We start from the raw sequence: 16,351 nt of genomic DNA, 5'->3' as shown, positions 1-16,351 counted from the left end.
TTTAAAAAATTTTCTCCCATTTTATATATATTCTACACACTTTTAATATTCTGTGACAATGAATTGTTAATAATTTGTTAAAATGAAGTTAATAAATACTTAGGTTAATCTTAAAATCAATATATTTTCTTTGAATATTTCAATCTGAAAAATATCATATTACATCAATGTTTAGCCATGTTGTGTAAATAAATTGGTGGTCCATGCTGGAATGTCTCCAATTAGACCAAGTTGTGATTGTGAAACAAACATATTTAGAGTAAGCAAACAAATTGAGTCGACACACTGGCCTTGGAATTCCTAAGTATATTACTCCCCAGAACAAGATGTTAAGTTATATTGAACCGTTCGTTTGATACATTTTCTCAATCTAGAATCCTCAAACTATGAATAATTCCCAAAACCCACAAATTCAAACAGAAAGGATAAAGAAAATATATGCAATGGAAACCTCAAATTCTGCTTCAAAAGTCACATCATGATTTGAAAATGTGTTTATTCTTTTGTCATACATGCAGAAAAATCCTGGAACTTTCTATGCAATGGCATATTTGGAGCATCATTGCTATAATATTTTTAAAAAGCAGTCCACCCTTAGGATGGGCATTAAACTTTGGTCTTGTCAGAGATGCACACACAAAATGCTGAAAGAACTCAGCAGGTCAATGTTACAGACCGAGACCTTTTATCAGGTCCTGAAGAAGGCTCTCAGTCTGAAACATTGACTGTTCACTCTTTTCCATAGATGCTGCCTGACCTGCTGAGTTCCTCCAGCATTTTTTTGTGTATTGCTTTGGATTTCCAGCATATGCAGGTTTTCTCGTGTTTGTTAGAGTTGTATGTGTCCCACATAGAGTTCAAGCACACTTTAATGTTATTTCTAAATTTGTCGATGATGTCAACTTGTGAGAAAGGAGGATAATCAATAAAGACCATCCCAGAGTTATAATTTCCATTTTTACAGATGTGCACAAGCTGATTTTGACAATAAGTCAGAAAATACATAACACTACTTGATACAGTAGCCATAACTCTACAGCATTTTCCTAAATGGCATTGGGCAGGGCCAATGAACATGAATATTTATCATCTCCCCCTACTGAATTTCAGATGTACTGAATTAGGATGCCACATGGGTAATGGATGGTTTTGATGGACTTGAAGTATATAGTGGATTTTATATTGTTAAATGTAGCTTCAGTGGAAGTGATTGCTTGTCAATTTCCAAAGTAACTCTCTTAAGTGACCTACTGTGGTGAAATTGCCAGACTGTGTTCTTAGGAGACAATGGTGTCTGGTTATTGTACAGTGGTTATATGTAAACAGGCTCTCCTCCCATGATTGGTTCTTGTTTGAATTTAATAATATTTATGGGAGTTCATTTGTATGTACGGGTGCCATAGTTCTGAGAGGGCCTGTACTGAAAAACAGGATAGGGATTTAGAAACTTTTCCCCAGGAAGAAATGTCAAACGTTAGAGGAAATATTTTTAAGGCTAAATAGGAAAAGTTTATAAGGGACAAGATCTTATGAAGAGAGTGGTAGGTGTCTGGAATGGTTTACCAGGGGCAGTAGTGGAAGCAGCAGTTTGGTGGAGTTTAAGAAGCTTTTAGGTAGAAATATGAATATGAAGGGAATGATATATGGATGATACATAGGAGGAAATTTAGAGTAAATTGGTCTCAAGTTCGGTACGATGTGGTAGTTAATACTGTTCTGTGTTGCACTGTTCTATGTTCTATAAATACAAGTTACAGAAAGACATAAAGAAATTTACAGAATGGACAAGTAATTGGTATATGAAGTTCAACACAGATAAATGCATAATAGTACATTTCTGTAAAATATATAGTTAAGTCAATTATTACTGAAATGTGCTGGTCAAGATAGGGCGCAAAACAACATTCATAAAACATAGTGAGTGCTAGACCATAAGTTAGCTAGACCATAACAAATGTAAACTAAGCAGTATGACTTACTTTTCAGAGGAATAGAATTGAAGTTATGCTGGACCTATATAGAATCTTCATTAACCCACATCGGAAGTATTATGCACCATTCTAGTTGATACATTATGTACAGGATTCGGAAGCAATGCAGAGAATAGAGAGAAGACTGACAAGGATGATAACCTGAAATGCAAAAGGTGCACATATCAAGGAAGGACAAGTAGACAGTGTCTCTTCTTTTGAGAAGACTGAGAAGTGATCTAACATAGGTCTTTGCTGAAGGACAAATTTTGGCCAGAACACACAGGGAGAAACACTCTCTGCTGTTCTGACTAAGACCTTGAAATCATTTATACCCATCCATAATAACAAAAAGGACCTTGGTTTAACTACAATGTAATGAAAAATGCTCCAAGAGCAACTTCAGAATTACATTGCAGTATTTTTAAACCTGACTATATGACCTTCTAAACAGATAAATGCTTCCACAGAACAAACAGTATTAAACATTATAAGAACATAAGAAATAGGAGCAGGAGTAGGCCATCTGGCCTGTCAAGCCTACCCCACCATTCAATAAGATCATGGCCCATCTGGCCATGGACTCATCTCCACCTATCTGCCTTAGCCCCATAATCCTTAATTCCTGACTATGCAAAAATCTACCTAACCTTGTCTTAAATACATTTACTGAAGTAGTCTCCACTGTTTCATTGGACAGAGAATTCCACAGATTTACCACCCTCTGGAAAAAGCAGTTCCTCCTCATCTCCGTCCCAAATCTACTCCCCCAAATATTCTTTGAAACTAAATATCTTGACATATCAGGGCTACTTTAGAGAAAATCAACTTTGCAGGACATGTCAAAAATGTCAGATTACTTTTTTTTGATTGCCATGTAAATTTGCTGCTTCATAATTTTCATTGATCAGCTTAATAATTAAGATCACATTTACCATCACAAGGGCAATACTTTTATTTTTAATAATCAGTTTTTAATGATTTAATGCAAACACTTTGCTCAGAGTTCACTGAAACAGCTTTGAGTCCAGAACTCAAAAGATGCAATTTTACATAAAGTAAAATCTACACTACTGGAGACAATGAGTACCAAATCTCAAAATGTAATGTCCATTATGAGCACTAGCCTTCCCAGCATCTAGGGCACCTTCAAGAGGCAGTGCCTCAAAAAGGTGGCATCCATAATTAAGGCCCTCCATCATCCATCAACTCTTCTCATTGCTATCGTCAAGGAGATGGTACAGGAGCCTGAAGACACACATTTATCATTTCAGGAACAGTTTCTTCCCCTCTGCCATCAAATTTCTGAATGGACAATGAACCCATAAGCACTTTCTCAGACACAAACAAGAGAAACTCTGCAGATGCTGGAAACCCAAGCAACACACAGAAAATGCCGGAGGAACTCAGCAAGCCAGGCAGTATCTATAGAAGAGTACAGTCAGTATTTCAGGCTGAGATTCCTCAGTATTTCCCCTGTTTTTGCACTACTTATTTTTTATGTTACTTATAATTTATAGTTCTTAATATGTATTCCAATGTACTGCTGTCATAAAAAAATTCATGAAATATGCCCGTGATACTAAACATGATTCTGATCCTAAAAAAATTGTAAATGTTTTGGTTAAATATGCTCTAAGGCCAATTGCATCCAATGTTCTGATACTGAACACAGTATGAGTCAGGAAATCAAATACCTAAAAATCTTTTCCCTCCTGCACTACAATACACCAATTAATTTTTTAATTCCCTTATCAATATAATAGAATGCCACGTATCTCATTAAGATACTGTTATCATGATTTGACAAACGCAGAGAAAGCTACCGAATGTCCACACGTTGGTTCTTAACTGTAGATGCAATCAAACCACTCCTCCGCTCTTTGCCCTTTTAAACCTTCAATATTTGTCCCTTTTGGATTTACTACAGCCACCCTTCCAGGAAGTAAACATCAAATCACAACAGCTCTCTGAACAAAAAGAAAATATCTCCTGCCGCCTTTGATCCTCTTTTACGTCCCCAACTACTTGCCCTTTAATTAAAATAACGCTGAGTTAAGAGAAGCTGTTTTAAGTTATGGCTCGAGTATCAACTAACCAACTCCTACAGGGACATCAAAAAGCGTCACCGCTCACAACATGGCCGAAGGGTGACGGGGGGGGGGGAAGGAAGAACGCGAAGGTGCGCATGCGCCCACCCTCCTTGGCGGCGATGCCGTTGTTTTCGCACCCACGTGATGCCGCGCGCTGTCACGTGACTCAGTTATGGAGGTTGTGGACAAACCTGAGGCCGGGTTTCGATTGAGGGGGAAAAGTGCAAGCTGAGGGAGGAGGATAAAGTGAAGGAGAGAAGAGAGCCATAGCGACAGAACAACGAGTGAAATGACGGGAGTATGGGTGCCAAGGAATCAAGGATAGGATTTCTTTCTTATGATGAAGCGGTGAAACGAGGTGAGTATTTTTAAATTTGTGTTTACTGTTAAAAGGGGACATCTAAAATGTAAACCTGTGTTGAATATCGGGGTTCCCCTGAAGTGTGAAGCGGGATCGAGGTGACATTACACCACCATGAGAGGAATGACAGGGATGTTACACGCGTTCGTGAAAACAGGGAAACTCCGTCCTTTCGGGGCGGGGGGACTTTTTCACCACGATGCTGATTTGCTGTCTTTTTAAAATCCAGATTTTGAAGTGTCAGAATTACCCTCTTCTAGAAAGAAACAGGAATATTCCGTCTTGTCACAGGTGTATTTTTTTTAAAAAAAATCAATTTTCTATTCGACTGCATATAAACCCGGTACTAAAGGGCGGGTCTGTGCCACTGTTCATCGGGGGTTTAGTTTCTTTTTTATATGAACATTTTATGTTTTCATTTTTTTTGTAAAGTAACAGTAGTGGGGTCTAAATAAACTGAATGTACTAATTCCTTTCTCACCACTTGGCTGTCAAGGAATTAATTTCGAGATCACCTATGTATCTTGGACAAATCGTCTTGTAAATTTAAAATATTATTGCGATTTTAACTATTGTATTCTCCAGTAGAGAACATTACTTCGGCCTTTAAAACAAATTGCCAATACCCTATGGACTGGTTTGCCTACCTGTCTCTAATATCCGAGCATTAATCGTAACACGATTAAAGCAGCCAGGATTTAACCTCTTAATGACGTGTTTGCGACGAAATATTAACGACAGAGGGGCACCGTAGCCAGGAGTGACGCAGATTTGTGGACACCATTGAGTTCTGCAGCGAACTGTCACTTTCCGATGGATTCTGTTCTCATCTACTTAACTACTTCCGCAACTCCTTAATGCTTTGTAAGAAATCAGATAACGAGTTTCTAATTCTTTTGCCCACTATTAGGAGGTATCGTAGTTATAATCTCAAGTGAATTATTCACTCACTTTACAATTGGTGTAAAGGAATTTAGAATTTTAAACGTACCAAATACAACATATTTTAAAAATCGAGCGTTTTTAATTAATAACCGATCGGATTGTAGAAGATAGCTTTGTAATTAAGTGTGAAATTCCTGCAGAATGAGATTGATCCTGGAACTACTTTTGATCCTATTCTCTGCCGCACAAACGAACTCTTATTTGTGAACATCATAAAATTTTAAGATGAATAGAAACGGAGGAAACTTTGAACTTTTGTTCTATCTTTGTCAATTTAAAGATATTCAATGTGTACGGAAGCTGCAACGTTACGATTGGATTATATGCTAAACAGCTGCCTTTTGCATGTTCTCTATTTTAATAATATTTTCCGTTAATCAGTCCCCTTCATATAAAATATCATTGACAATTTATTAGCAAGCACTTTTAATTGGGCAGCCTTTGATTGGTAGGTATCTACCCTATTGAAATTCCCTAATATTTATGAATATACATTCCAGGTAATTGGAAGAGAAACCACATGTTCTCCTGTTTTATCTGGGTGATGCAAGTAACCCAAATATTCAAAAATAAGATGTGTTATATTTACCCGAGGAAGTAAATCCCAAAACATCTGAAAATACAGATCACTGTAGCTTCTTAATGATTTCTTGTATAATTAAATATTTTTATGATTGAAGTGTACTGAGCTTTGTGTTTTTACTGTTTTCTCTTTTATAGGGCATTGCTCTGCGCTTAGATTTGTCAGGTTAAAAAAATTCAGAAGAATGACAGTTATTAAATGTCAATGTAGTACAGGTTTTTGGACCATCATGGATATTAAAAAGTAATCTCACTATTTACCAGCAATATTTATTCTTATTACCGTGATTCACACAATGAATTGCTTTGAAATGCAGTGAAGGTTTGACATGCTGTGAGATTGGCCATTAATTGTGTAATTCTTTTTACAATTCCATTGGATTATGTGTCTTAAATTCTTAAATGGTCCCTCGACTTTCATACTAAATGGAGAAAGAAGTACTAATAAACCAAACTGGGTAAATACAGAAAATAAAAAAAATTATTTTATATAATCCTTCATACAGCTTTCATGTCATACATGCAGATCACACAGTCAGACTATACTTTCTGTAAGTAGAGCCAGTTTGTGTTCTGTTTGGTGTGAAGCCTAGAGTGACAGTAAAGTAGTTGATGTTGGTTAAGACATTAAATACAAGAAGAAATCCACTGAGCATTGAATAGAGCTTTTAAAATTTTTAAGTAAATCTGAAAGAACAGATGTGTTTTTGATTTCATGTCTTTTCTGCAGTTTATAATATGGCTCATCCAGAGTACAGTACTGAATTCGAAGGAACAAAATGCAAGTGTTGACTATTAAGATGGCTCATTCCCATTTCCTAACTTGTCTCCTTTGGTCCCTTTCTTTCATAAACACATTTCATGCTGGTGTAAGACATGCTGAATTTTGGCATTTGATTTCAGGGCTGAAATGCTGATACCATCAAGAATTATTCTATCATTGACCTATGCTGTCCCATTTCAGTATAAGGAAAGCCTACCAGTGAGAAGTAGAAACACATTTATGTTCTTTGTCTTCTACCTGTTGCCTTGGTTTCTCTCAGTCTGTGGCTCCAAACCTGGAACCCACAGGTCACATGTTGCGAAATCACTGCACTATCACCCATGTGACTTCCTGGTGTTTTTAACTTTAACACGAATATATGGGAAATACATGTGTGCATGTTGCCCATATGACAGGCTGGGAACTGCAATTGTAGCCTGATATGTCAAATAGTTTGTAAACTGCTATACATGAAATGTTGCTGCTAAGTGCTGGTGAACCACAGCAACATACTGCAAGCAGTTTACAGAACTTCTAAATATACTGCTTCTGAACTAGCCTCACTTTAATCTGCAGCCTATAATTTACTATTAAGTAACGTACTGCCACCATCCAGGCCATGCTCTCTTCTTGCTGCTATCATTAAGAAGAAGGTACAGGAGCCTCAGGCTTCACACCACCAGGATCAGGAACAGTTATTACCTCTCAACCACCAGGCTCTTAAACCAGAGAAGAAATCTCCACTCGATTTCACTTGCCCCATCACTGAACCGTTCCCACTACCTGTAGACTGACTTTCAAGGACTCTTCATCTCATGTTCTCAATATTTATTGCTCATTTATTTATTGTTATTTCTTTTATATTTACACAGTTTGTTGTCTTTTGTACATTGGTTTTTCCTCATCCTGTTGGGTACAGTCTTTCATTAATTTTTTTGTTTTTTGGATATACTGCAAGAAAATTAATCTCGGGTTGTATATGGTGACATATATGTACTTTAGTAAATTTACTTTGAACTTTTGGGTGTTAACTAAATTCTAGGATTTGAACAGATCCCTATTGGTCTGTGCTGTTTCTTGTATTTTTTCGCTGAGTTACTAAAATTGATTTAGAAAAAGCATTATTTGTCTGCTGCAGACAATAATTTTAATCTTAGAACAAAATAAACAATGAAGATCCAATATTTGATCAATGTTCTAATGGTATTTGTGAGCCTTTTGAGTTTATATTGGCAATCAAATGAGAATATTTTTTTTAATTTACTTAATCTACTTGAAGTTTTACTTTTAAACTAATTTTCAATTGATTCTTTGCCGGGATTTGACTTGCATTCATTTGAATAAGCATGCATGAACATGAACACTATTTTATGTTTTCTCTTTTACTTTTATGCTTCTAGCATCAGGAGTATTTTACTTTGATATTGCATTTCTTTATCCATTCGCAATTGTTTTTTTCAAGTGAAAGGCTTTTGCATCTTATTTTCAGATGGCTGGAGAAGCTGCCTCAGAGCATAGCAGGTTTAACCTATGACATATATTTTTCTTCAAAACACATTATTCAAAATATTTGTAGATAATGCAAAACAAATGAGAGAGGATACTGTGTGATGTATGTCTACAGAGTAACACATTTAATTTTAGTTTTGCAGTTTGTTCTTTCCAGTCCAAAAGTTGAAGTTCTGCAGTTGGAATAAATTCGGAAATGGATCAATGAAATAATGAGATGAATTTTGTAGGGAAGTGCTAGAATTTCCGTGCGGGTCTAACCAAGTTCAGGTTCTCACATGAATGCAAAAGCCCAATCAAACCAGTTACTTTTAGACAATCGCTTGTCTCCACTGTGATGCTGGACTTATCTTGGTGTGCAGATATAGAAACATAGAAAACCTACAGCACAATACAGGCCCTTTGACCACAAAGCTGTGCCGAACATGTCCTTGCCTTAGAAATTACCAAGGCTTACCCATAGCCCTCTATTTTTTTAAGCTCCATGTATCTATCCTTGAGGCTCTTAAAAGACCCTATGTATCCACCTCCACCATTGTCACCAGCAGCCCATACCATGCACTCACCACTCTCTGCATTTTAAAAAAAACCTACCCCTAATATCTCCTCTGTACCTACTTCCAAGCACCTTAAAACTGTACCTTCTTGCCCTAGCCATTTCAGCCCTGGGGGAAAATGCCTCTGACTATCCACAGGATCAATGCCTCGCATCATCTTTATACACCTCTATCAGGTCACCTCTCGTCCTCTGTCGTTCCAAGGGAAAAAGGCTGAGTTCGCTCAACCTGTTCTCATAAGGCATGCTCCCCAATCCAGACAACATCCTTGTAAATCTCCTCTGCACCCTTTCTATGGTTTCCACATTATTCCTGTAGTGAGGTGACCAGAACTGAGCACAGTACTCCAAGTGGGGTCTGACCAGGGTCCTATATAGCTGCAGCATTATCTCTTGGCTCCTAAATTCAATTCCACGATTGATGAAGTCCAATGCACTGTATGTCTTCTTAACCAGAGTCCACCTGCACTGCAGCTTTTAGTGTGCTATAGACTCAGACCCCAAGATCCCTTTGATCCTCCACACTGCCAAGAGTCTTACCATTATACTTTATTCTGTCATCATATTTGACCTCCCAAAATGAACTACTTTACTTTTATCTGGGTTGAACTCCATCTGCCACTTCTCAGCCTAGTTTTGCATTCTATCAATGTCCTGTTGTAACCTCTGACAGCCCTCCACACTATCCACAACACCCCCAACCTTTGTGTCATCAGCAAATTTACTAACCCATCCCTCCACTTCCTCATCCAGCTCATTTATAAAAATCACAAAACGTAGAGGTCCCAGAACAGATCCCTGTGGCACACCACTCACTGGTCACCAAACCGCAAGCAGAATATGAGCCATCAATTCAGGTGCTTTTTTGTTTGCTAAATTCTCTTCCTTTGTAGCATATTGTTATTGTATGCTTAATTTTGCACTGTTTTAATGTTCCTCATTGGGATTTGGGGTTTTTAATTTGTAAAATGTTTTGAAAAACTAATTAAAAAATATTAAAAAAAAATATGACCCATCATGTCAGTTCCACAGCCATTGTGTCCATGTGCCTTGTACTGTTAGTACTTGACACGTGTTAGGATACTTACTAATTTTTTCATCAAGTCACTTTTATTGTCATTTCAACCATAACTGCTGGTACAGTACACAGTAAAAATGAAACAACGTTCCTCCAGGGCCATGGTGCTACATGAAACAACACAAAACTACATTAGACTCCAGACCTACACAGGACTACATAAAGTGCACAAAACAGAGCAAGACAGTACAATAATTAATAAGACAATAGGCACAGTAAAGGGCAAATTACAATATAATAAATGATGTAAATGTAAACAATGTTTTAGCAGGAATTGAGAAAGAAATGAGTATCAATTATGTTGAATTCAATATTTTTCCATATGTTTTATTTGTTTATTACTTTTTAAACATTTTAAAATTGTTTTTGATTGTTTCTGTAGTATTCATGTTATTTTGACACAACCTTCAACCAGGCTCTAGGTCAGGATTAAGGGCTGGTGACTCATTGCTGACAGGAAATTCTGGGTTTGACAGTATGATGACAGTTGAGATTAATTTTCACTGGAAGGGTGTGATGATCAAGTAGAACCAGAGAATTTATGGAAAACTTTTAGTGGAATATATCTACAAACCATTAATTTTAAACTGGCAAATTTATTGTGGTAGTATTCAGGCCTTTTCTTAAAGTGTGATTGATCTGTTTTCCTTGAATGATCAAAATCTGAAGATTTTAATAATGAAGTGGATACATATTTTAAAGTTACATTTTTAACTGGTTTAGCAACTGAAAGATATGATCCTGTGGCAGTTGACATTTTTGTTCAATTTTGTTATTTTAAATTCTAGATCATATTTGTAGTTCTACATCATATTTTTGCCATGATATTGGTAATCTGATTTCTAAGTTGTAACACAGTTTGATATTGTGGATTGGCACTCAAGTATTATGAAACATCCTGATGGTTTGAATCTTGATCAGATGATTGTAAAGTGGAATTCAGGCTGTGCAGGGCAAAACAGTTTTCATTTACGGAAGATGCTTCAAAATTGCTATATATCTGTCAGTGAAGCATTGTATGTGGAGTTATACCTTTTGAATTATTAAATAATGGTATCAATATTTGTGTAAAATCTATTGTAATTTGTTGACTTTCAAAGCTTATCTTGTACAATAACTGAGATGTGGATTATTTGTCACTCATTTTCAATTTCATATTTATAATGAAAGTAACTGAAACTGTTGTGCATAAGGTATTGAAGTGCGTTCTATTCCACAATTTATTATCTGCTCTGAACCCATTTTGGCTGCTAACAACAAAAGCTAACAATTGATCATCATGAACTTCATGCATGTTACGTATGACACTCAAAACTACTCATTCCTCCTTACTGAATATCTACTGTATTTCATTGTAAGCAGTCTCGACTTTTAAATATCTATTGTCCTGCTTGATATGTCACATTTAATGGGATATAAAGTTGTGAAAGATTATGATACTCGGTGAAATTTTGATCATCTAATTGGTTGAATGTGCATCTGGCAAAGCATGTGATGTATTTTTTTTCTGTATTCTTCATAAATTCACTAAGGGCAGGTTCCCACACTTCTTTCAAATGCCTCAAGCCCCTAATCCAATTTTCTTTAAATGCCCTGTTTCTTGCACTTACTTTAAATTTTTTTGGGCTACATTGAAAAATTTATTAAGCTGATGTTTGTTAACACATTAAAAAAGAAATTCTAGTGATTTGAGGTACGATTAGGAGTAACATCTAAAAGGCCTTGACACATCAAAAGAAAACAAAATGCTGAAATCTCTCAGCAAATCAGGCAGCATCTGTGGAAAGAGAAACAGCTAACATTTCAGGTCCAGGACTATTCATCAACAGGTATTTGCTGACCTAGAATGACTCATGTTAAAACTTTAATTTTTAATGTTCTTATTTTTGTCTTCAAATTCATTCATATATCATCTCGATGTTCTCATAAAGCTCTAAACCTGTTTTGAAAAATGAGTATTGTTCAAGTTGTAGCCTCTTGATCATTCAGAATTAAATTGCTCCACCATTCATAAGTATCTTAAGCTTCTGAGGCCCTGAAGGCATATCAAAGAATTGAAATAAGCCTTTTTGGTGTAAGTTTTGCTGGTAAATACATGCTGTTCCTAATGATGCCACATATACTGATTGGTTTAAGTGGAACCGAGTCTCAAACTTGACAAGTCTGAAGATGCAATGGAGAATGAAGATGAATAGATTGTGTGATAGGTTTTAACTATTGTATTGAGGCTGATTTATGTGAAATTTGAATTAATGTAATCTTTTTAAGAGTTTTGTTATACATTATGTGCACAGCCAAAAATTTGGAGACAGTTTTGGACCAGACCATTTTAAGCAAATGCAATTTGTTTAGTCAAAATATTTCCTTCAAACAAAAAGGAGAACATCTATTCTAGCAGTTTTCCCACAGTTCGGTATGAAAATTTCATTGTCATACAGCATGGGAATGGGCCCTTCTGTTCACTTCTCCGTACTAACCAAACTTCCCAGCTAACTAGTCACATTTGCCCATATCCCTGTAAACCTTTCCTGTCCATGACCTGTCCAAATGCCTAGTAAAAATATTGTTAATGTTATTGGACCTGCCTCAACCACTTTCTCAGGCAGCTTATTCCATTAATGAGCAACCTCTGGGTGAAAAGCATTACTGCTCAGGTTCCTATTAAATTCTCCCCTCTCATCTTAAATCATTATCTCCACAGTTGGCTGACTGAATGAGTATTGCTATTGTTCAACTGGTCTGATGGGAAGCTTTGTATTTTGAACTCCTGAAAATTTGTAAGGGAAACTTACTGGCATCATAGAAATTGGAACAATTAATTACTCCCATTTCTGATGAAGCATTCGAAAATTTAAGTTGCTTTAAGAAGGGAAGCTGCAAAGCAAACAGGCAGGACGGTTATATGGTGCAAATTAGGAGAGACTAAATGACAAAATTAGTGATGAATCCAGGTGAAAGAGTCTGGTAGAGGCTAGTAAACATGCCAGAAGGCAAGTAACATCTGAAATGATCAGGAAATGGAATTGAATGCCGGAAAAATGAAGTGTAAGAACTATTTAATTCAGTACTGAGCACAGACAGCTGTAATGTATAAAGTCAGATGAGACACTGTGCCTAGAGCTTCACTTAAAGAGGTGTAGGGAGCTGAATGAAGGTAGAGTGGTCAGAGAAGGGGGAAGAATGGAGAATGAAATTGACAGGCAACTGGCAGTTTGTTGCCTAAATGGAGACATTCCACAAAACAGTCACGTTAATTGTGTTTAGTTTCCCTCACAGAGATTACCACATTGTGAGCAGAGCACCGAGTTAAAAGAATATAACTAATCTGGAAAGAGCTTTCAGGAACATGGATGGTGGGAATGGAGGATGCAAAGTAGCAGCTCTTGTATTTCCTGCAGATGAATGAGAATATACCAGGAGAAAGGGCATGAATATTTGTGAATTCAGAATCAAAATCAGATATGTTGTCACTGACGTCATTAAGTTTTGTTCTGCGGCAGCAGTACAATGAAATGCATAAATTACTATAATATATAATTAATAAGTAGAGCAAAATTGTGAGGGAGTGTTCATGGATCATTCAGAAATCTGTTGGGAGAGGGGAAGAAACTGAAATTAAAACATTGAGTATGAGTCTTCAGGCTCCTGCACCACCTCATTGACAGTAGTATTGAGAAGAGGGCATGTCCTGAATGGTGAGGGCCCTTCATGATGGAAGCTGCCTTCTTTAGCCACTGCCTTTTGAAGGAGTCCTCATTGGTGGGAAGGCCCTAATGGAGCTGGTTGAGTTTATAACCCTTTGCAGCTTTTCTGATCTTGTACATTGGTGCCTCCATACCAATCAGTGATACTACAGTGAATTGAAAGAGGGTCTGGAGAAGTACTGAAAGTAGACTACTCCTGGCATTACATTGCATTTGCGTGTACAGAAGAAATATATGAAAATATTTGAGTTTGTAGGTAGGCTTTTTTGCAATGTCTACTAATTTGATGGTTTTAGTTATTATACTTTGCTGATCCAAAGTTAGTCTATTTTTAGTTTCCAGCTTTGGTGTTCTTTTATTATTGAATCATTCGAAGTTCTAGAATTTAGTGAATTTGCATTACAACAAATGTTTAGTTTGTGCTAAATTCATCTCGAATTGTCTGACAAAAATTCTCTTCTCCATGTATTTTTGGTGCAGTTAATCTGCCCATAATAAGTAGTCATTTCTAATCAAAGTTTCAGGAGTTGAAGCTGTCCAAAATAAGTTGGTTTAAAAAGCGTATCATAAACAGTGATATGGTGGAAGTTAGGAGAGACTGACTGACAAAATTAGTGATGAGTCCAGGTGAAAGAGTCTGGTAAAGGTTAATTTCCACACTGTCCTTGCCATGTCGGGTGATGGGATGGAGATATGTCTCTACCAAAGGAGGTGTAAGGCACTCCTTCTCTCCTTTAGCTTGCAGGTCACCCTTGGGCAAGGCGTAGCACCTGCCTTGGCCCCTGATCAGGGTCACGTGAATCCATGGGAGCAGGTGGTGGATAGTCGTATGAGCAGCTGGTGCATATCACAAGTCGACCACTGACACACGACAGACAAGCTCTCAAGAATATTGATAATGGCTGGGGGCACCCGTCTTGTAAAGACACTGTCCAGAAGCAAGAAATTACAAACCACTTGTGTAGAAAAATTTGCCAAGAACAATCATGGTCATGGATAGAGAAAAGAATAAGAACAACAGTGTGAAGGGGATCTTCCCCACAGGCAATGATCAGATTAAAGGCAAATGGAAGACTGTGGTTAACTGCATCATATGACATGGCATATAATGATGATTATAAACGAGTTTGCTTTTTATTCACTGTAGGCCTTGTAGGTAATATTTTGTCTTTAAACCATGATTTAATTCTCCCTTTTAATAGTTGGAAACTCTTAGTGAAAATAGCACTGAAATTTATTGCCAAGTTGCACTACTTCCTGCACAAAGAATACTAAATATTTTGCTCCTCTCTGTAATTAAATATAAATGTGAAAAATGTTAACTGCTAGTTATACAGCTTTATACTGTATGTATATTAACTGATATCTCTTTTTCGAAACAGTTACGGATGTAGAATTAAAAAGATTGAAAGATGCTTTCAAGAGAACGAGTGGCCTTTCGTATTATATGAACCAACAAGCCTTTGTCAGGGAAGTACTTGGAGATGGAGTTCCACCCAAAGTCGCAGAGGTAAGTTTTCAAAGATTTTTGAGGCTGATTTAAATATTAATGCATAGCTTGAATGAAATAGTGTAATAAGAATGCAGTTAAGTCAACAATTTGAAAAGCAAGGATTTTGGTATTGTGGTAAAACCATTAAAACAGGTTTAACATTATTTGAATGTTTAAAAAGTACATGGATTTCATTGGGATGGGAATCTTAACTTTTAATTAATGTAAATTTCAGCATATAATGTAGAAAGCAATATGGTAGTTTGTGATAATTGATTTAAACTAATGCTAGTTCAACAATGGGACAAATCCTGTTTAAAAAAATACCTGCCTTCACTTCACTCATCTTGTGGCTTCTTAGAGTGATTCCAAGTGCAAATTAATTGGTTCTCTCAATTAGTGGGACATAACTAGAGGATTTTTCTTCAGATATATCATGGTTTCAGCGTTTTTCATGATCCCATGGGATTAAAAGCAGCTGAGGTAACAAAAATTCATTCCCTAATTTATTTTGGTTGAAGACTTGAAAACTTTGTTGTTTTGATTGAGCTTGGTCTCCAGAGTGAAGAAGGTAAGCCATTCAATTCAAAAGAAAATAGTTTCACTGATTAATTAGAAAACAAAATGAATTGTTTGTTCCTTTAAAGCTGAGCATATATTTAACTTTGTACAGAAGCAAAGTACAGTAGATGGTATTTAAATGTGTTAATTTTTACCATTATAGAAATTACGATTTGACCTATCTGGCCCAAGTTGAATAATTTGCTTTGCTATTTGAGAGATACTTAGCCAAAAGTAGTTCCATAAAATGAAAAAAAAAGAGATTGCTTCATAATAATTTTATGAGCCTTATTGTTTATGGCCACAGGCATAAGTACTGCATATATTGTGTTCTTTCTACTCAAGCAGATAGCTGAGCATAAAATTACTAACATCATTTCAATACTTCTTGGCTATTGTTTATAGTTTCTTCCTGTTTAACACAGTTATGTTGTATTTAAACAATATGACCCTTAATACAGAGCTATTAGACAATAGACAATAGACAATAGGTGCAGAAGTAGACCATTCGGCCCCTCGAGTCTGCACCGCCATTCTGAGATCATGGCTGATCATTCTCTATCAATACCCAGTCCCTGCCTTGTCCCCATATCTCTTGATTCCCCTATCCATCAGATATCTATCTAGCTCCTTCTTGAAAGCATCCAGAGAATTGGCCTCCACCGTCTTCCGAGGTAGTGCATTCCACACCTGCACAACTCTCTGGGAGAAGAAGCTCTTCTTCAACTCTGTTTTAA

General features: G+C 36.6%; 2 protein-coding genes across 6 annotated transcripts in view; one reads left to right on the top strand and one right to left on the bottom strand.

Moving 5' to 3' along the window:
• Window positions 1-5,158, bottom strand: part of si:ch1073-145m9.1 (CDP-diacylglycerol--glycerol-3-phosphate 3-phosphatidyltransferase) — an 85,342-nt gene extending 80,184 nt beyond the window's left edge. For 2 of the 4 annotated variants that reach the window (XM_059973244.1, XM_059973242.1), the window contains exons 1-2: window positions 5,072-5,158; window positions 1,980-2,132 (exon numbers count right to left, since the gene is read on the bottom strand). The gene's annotated coding sequence lies outside the window, so the exon portion shown is untranslated. Of the gene's footprint in view, window positions 1-1,979; window positions 2,133-3,796; window positions 4,047-4,068; window positions 4,131-5,071 lie in introns of those variants that run through there. The other 2 variants (XM_059973241.1, XM_059973243.1) reach the window with 2 other exon arrangements.
• usp32 (ubiquitin specific peptidase 32) overlaps window positions 4,230-16,351 on the top strand; it is a 147,447-nt gene continuing 135,325 nt past the window's right edge. For both annotated transcript variants that reach the window (XM_059973239.1, XM_059973237.1), the window contains exons 1-2: window positions 4,230-4,421; window positions 14,944-15,071. In XM_059973239.1, coding sequence (XP_059829222.1) covers window positions 4,364-4,421; window positions 14,944-15,071 — 186 coding nt within the window. In that variant the 5' untranslated portion in view covers window positions 4,230-4,363. The remainder of the gene's footprint in view (window positions 4,422-14,943; window positions 15,072-16,351) is intronic.

The sequence above is a fragment of the Hypanus sabinus genome, chromosome 6 (genome assembly GCF_030144855.1).
Source record: "Hypanus sabinus isolate sHypSab1 chromosome 6, sHypSab1.hap1, whole genome shotgun sequence".
Taxonomy (NCBI): domain Eukaryota; kingdom Metazoa; phylum Chordata; class Chondrichthyes; order Myliobatiformes; family Dasyatidae; genus Hypanus; species Hypanus sabinus.
Note: the sequence above shows the minus strand (reverse complement) of the source record. Positions and strands in the feature narration are given on the sequence as shown.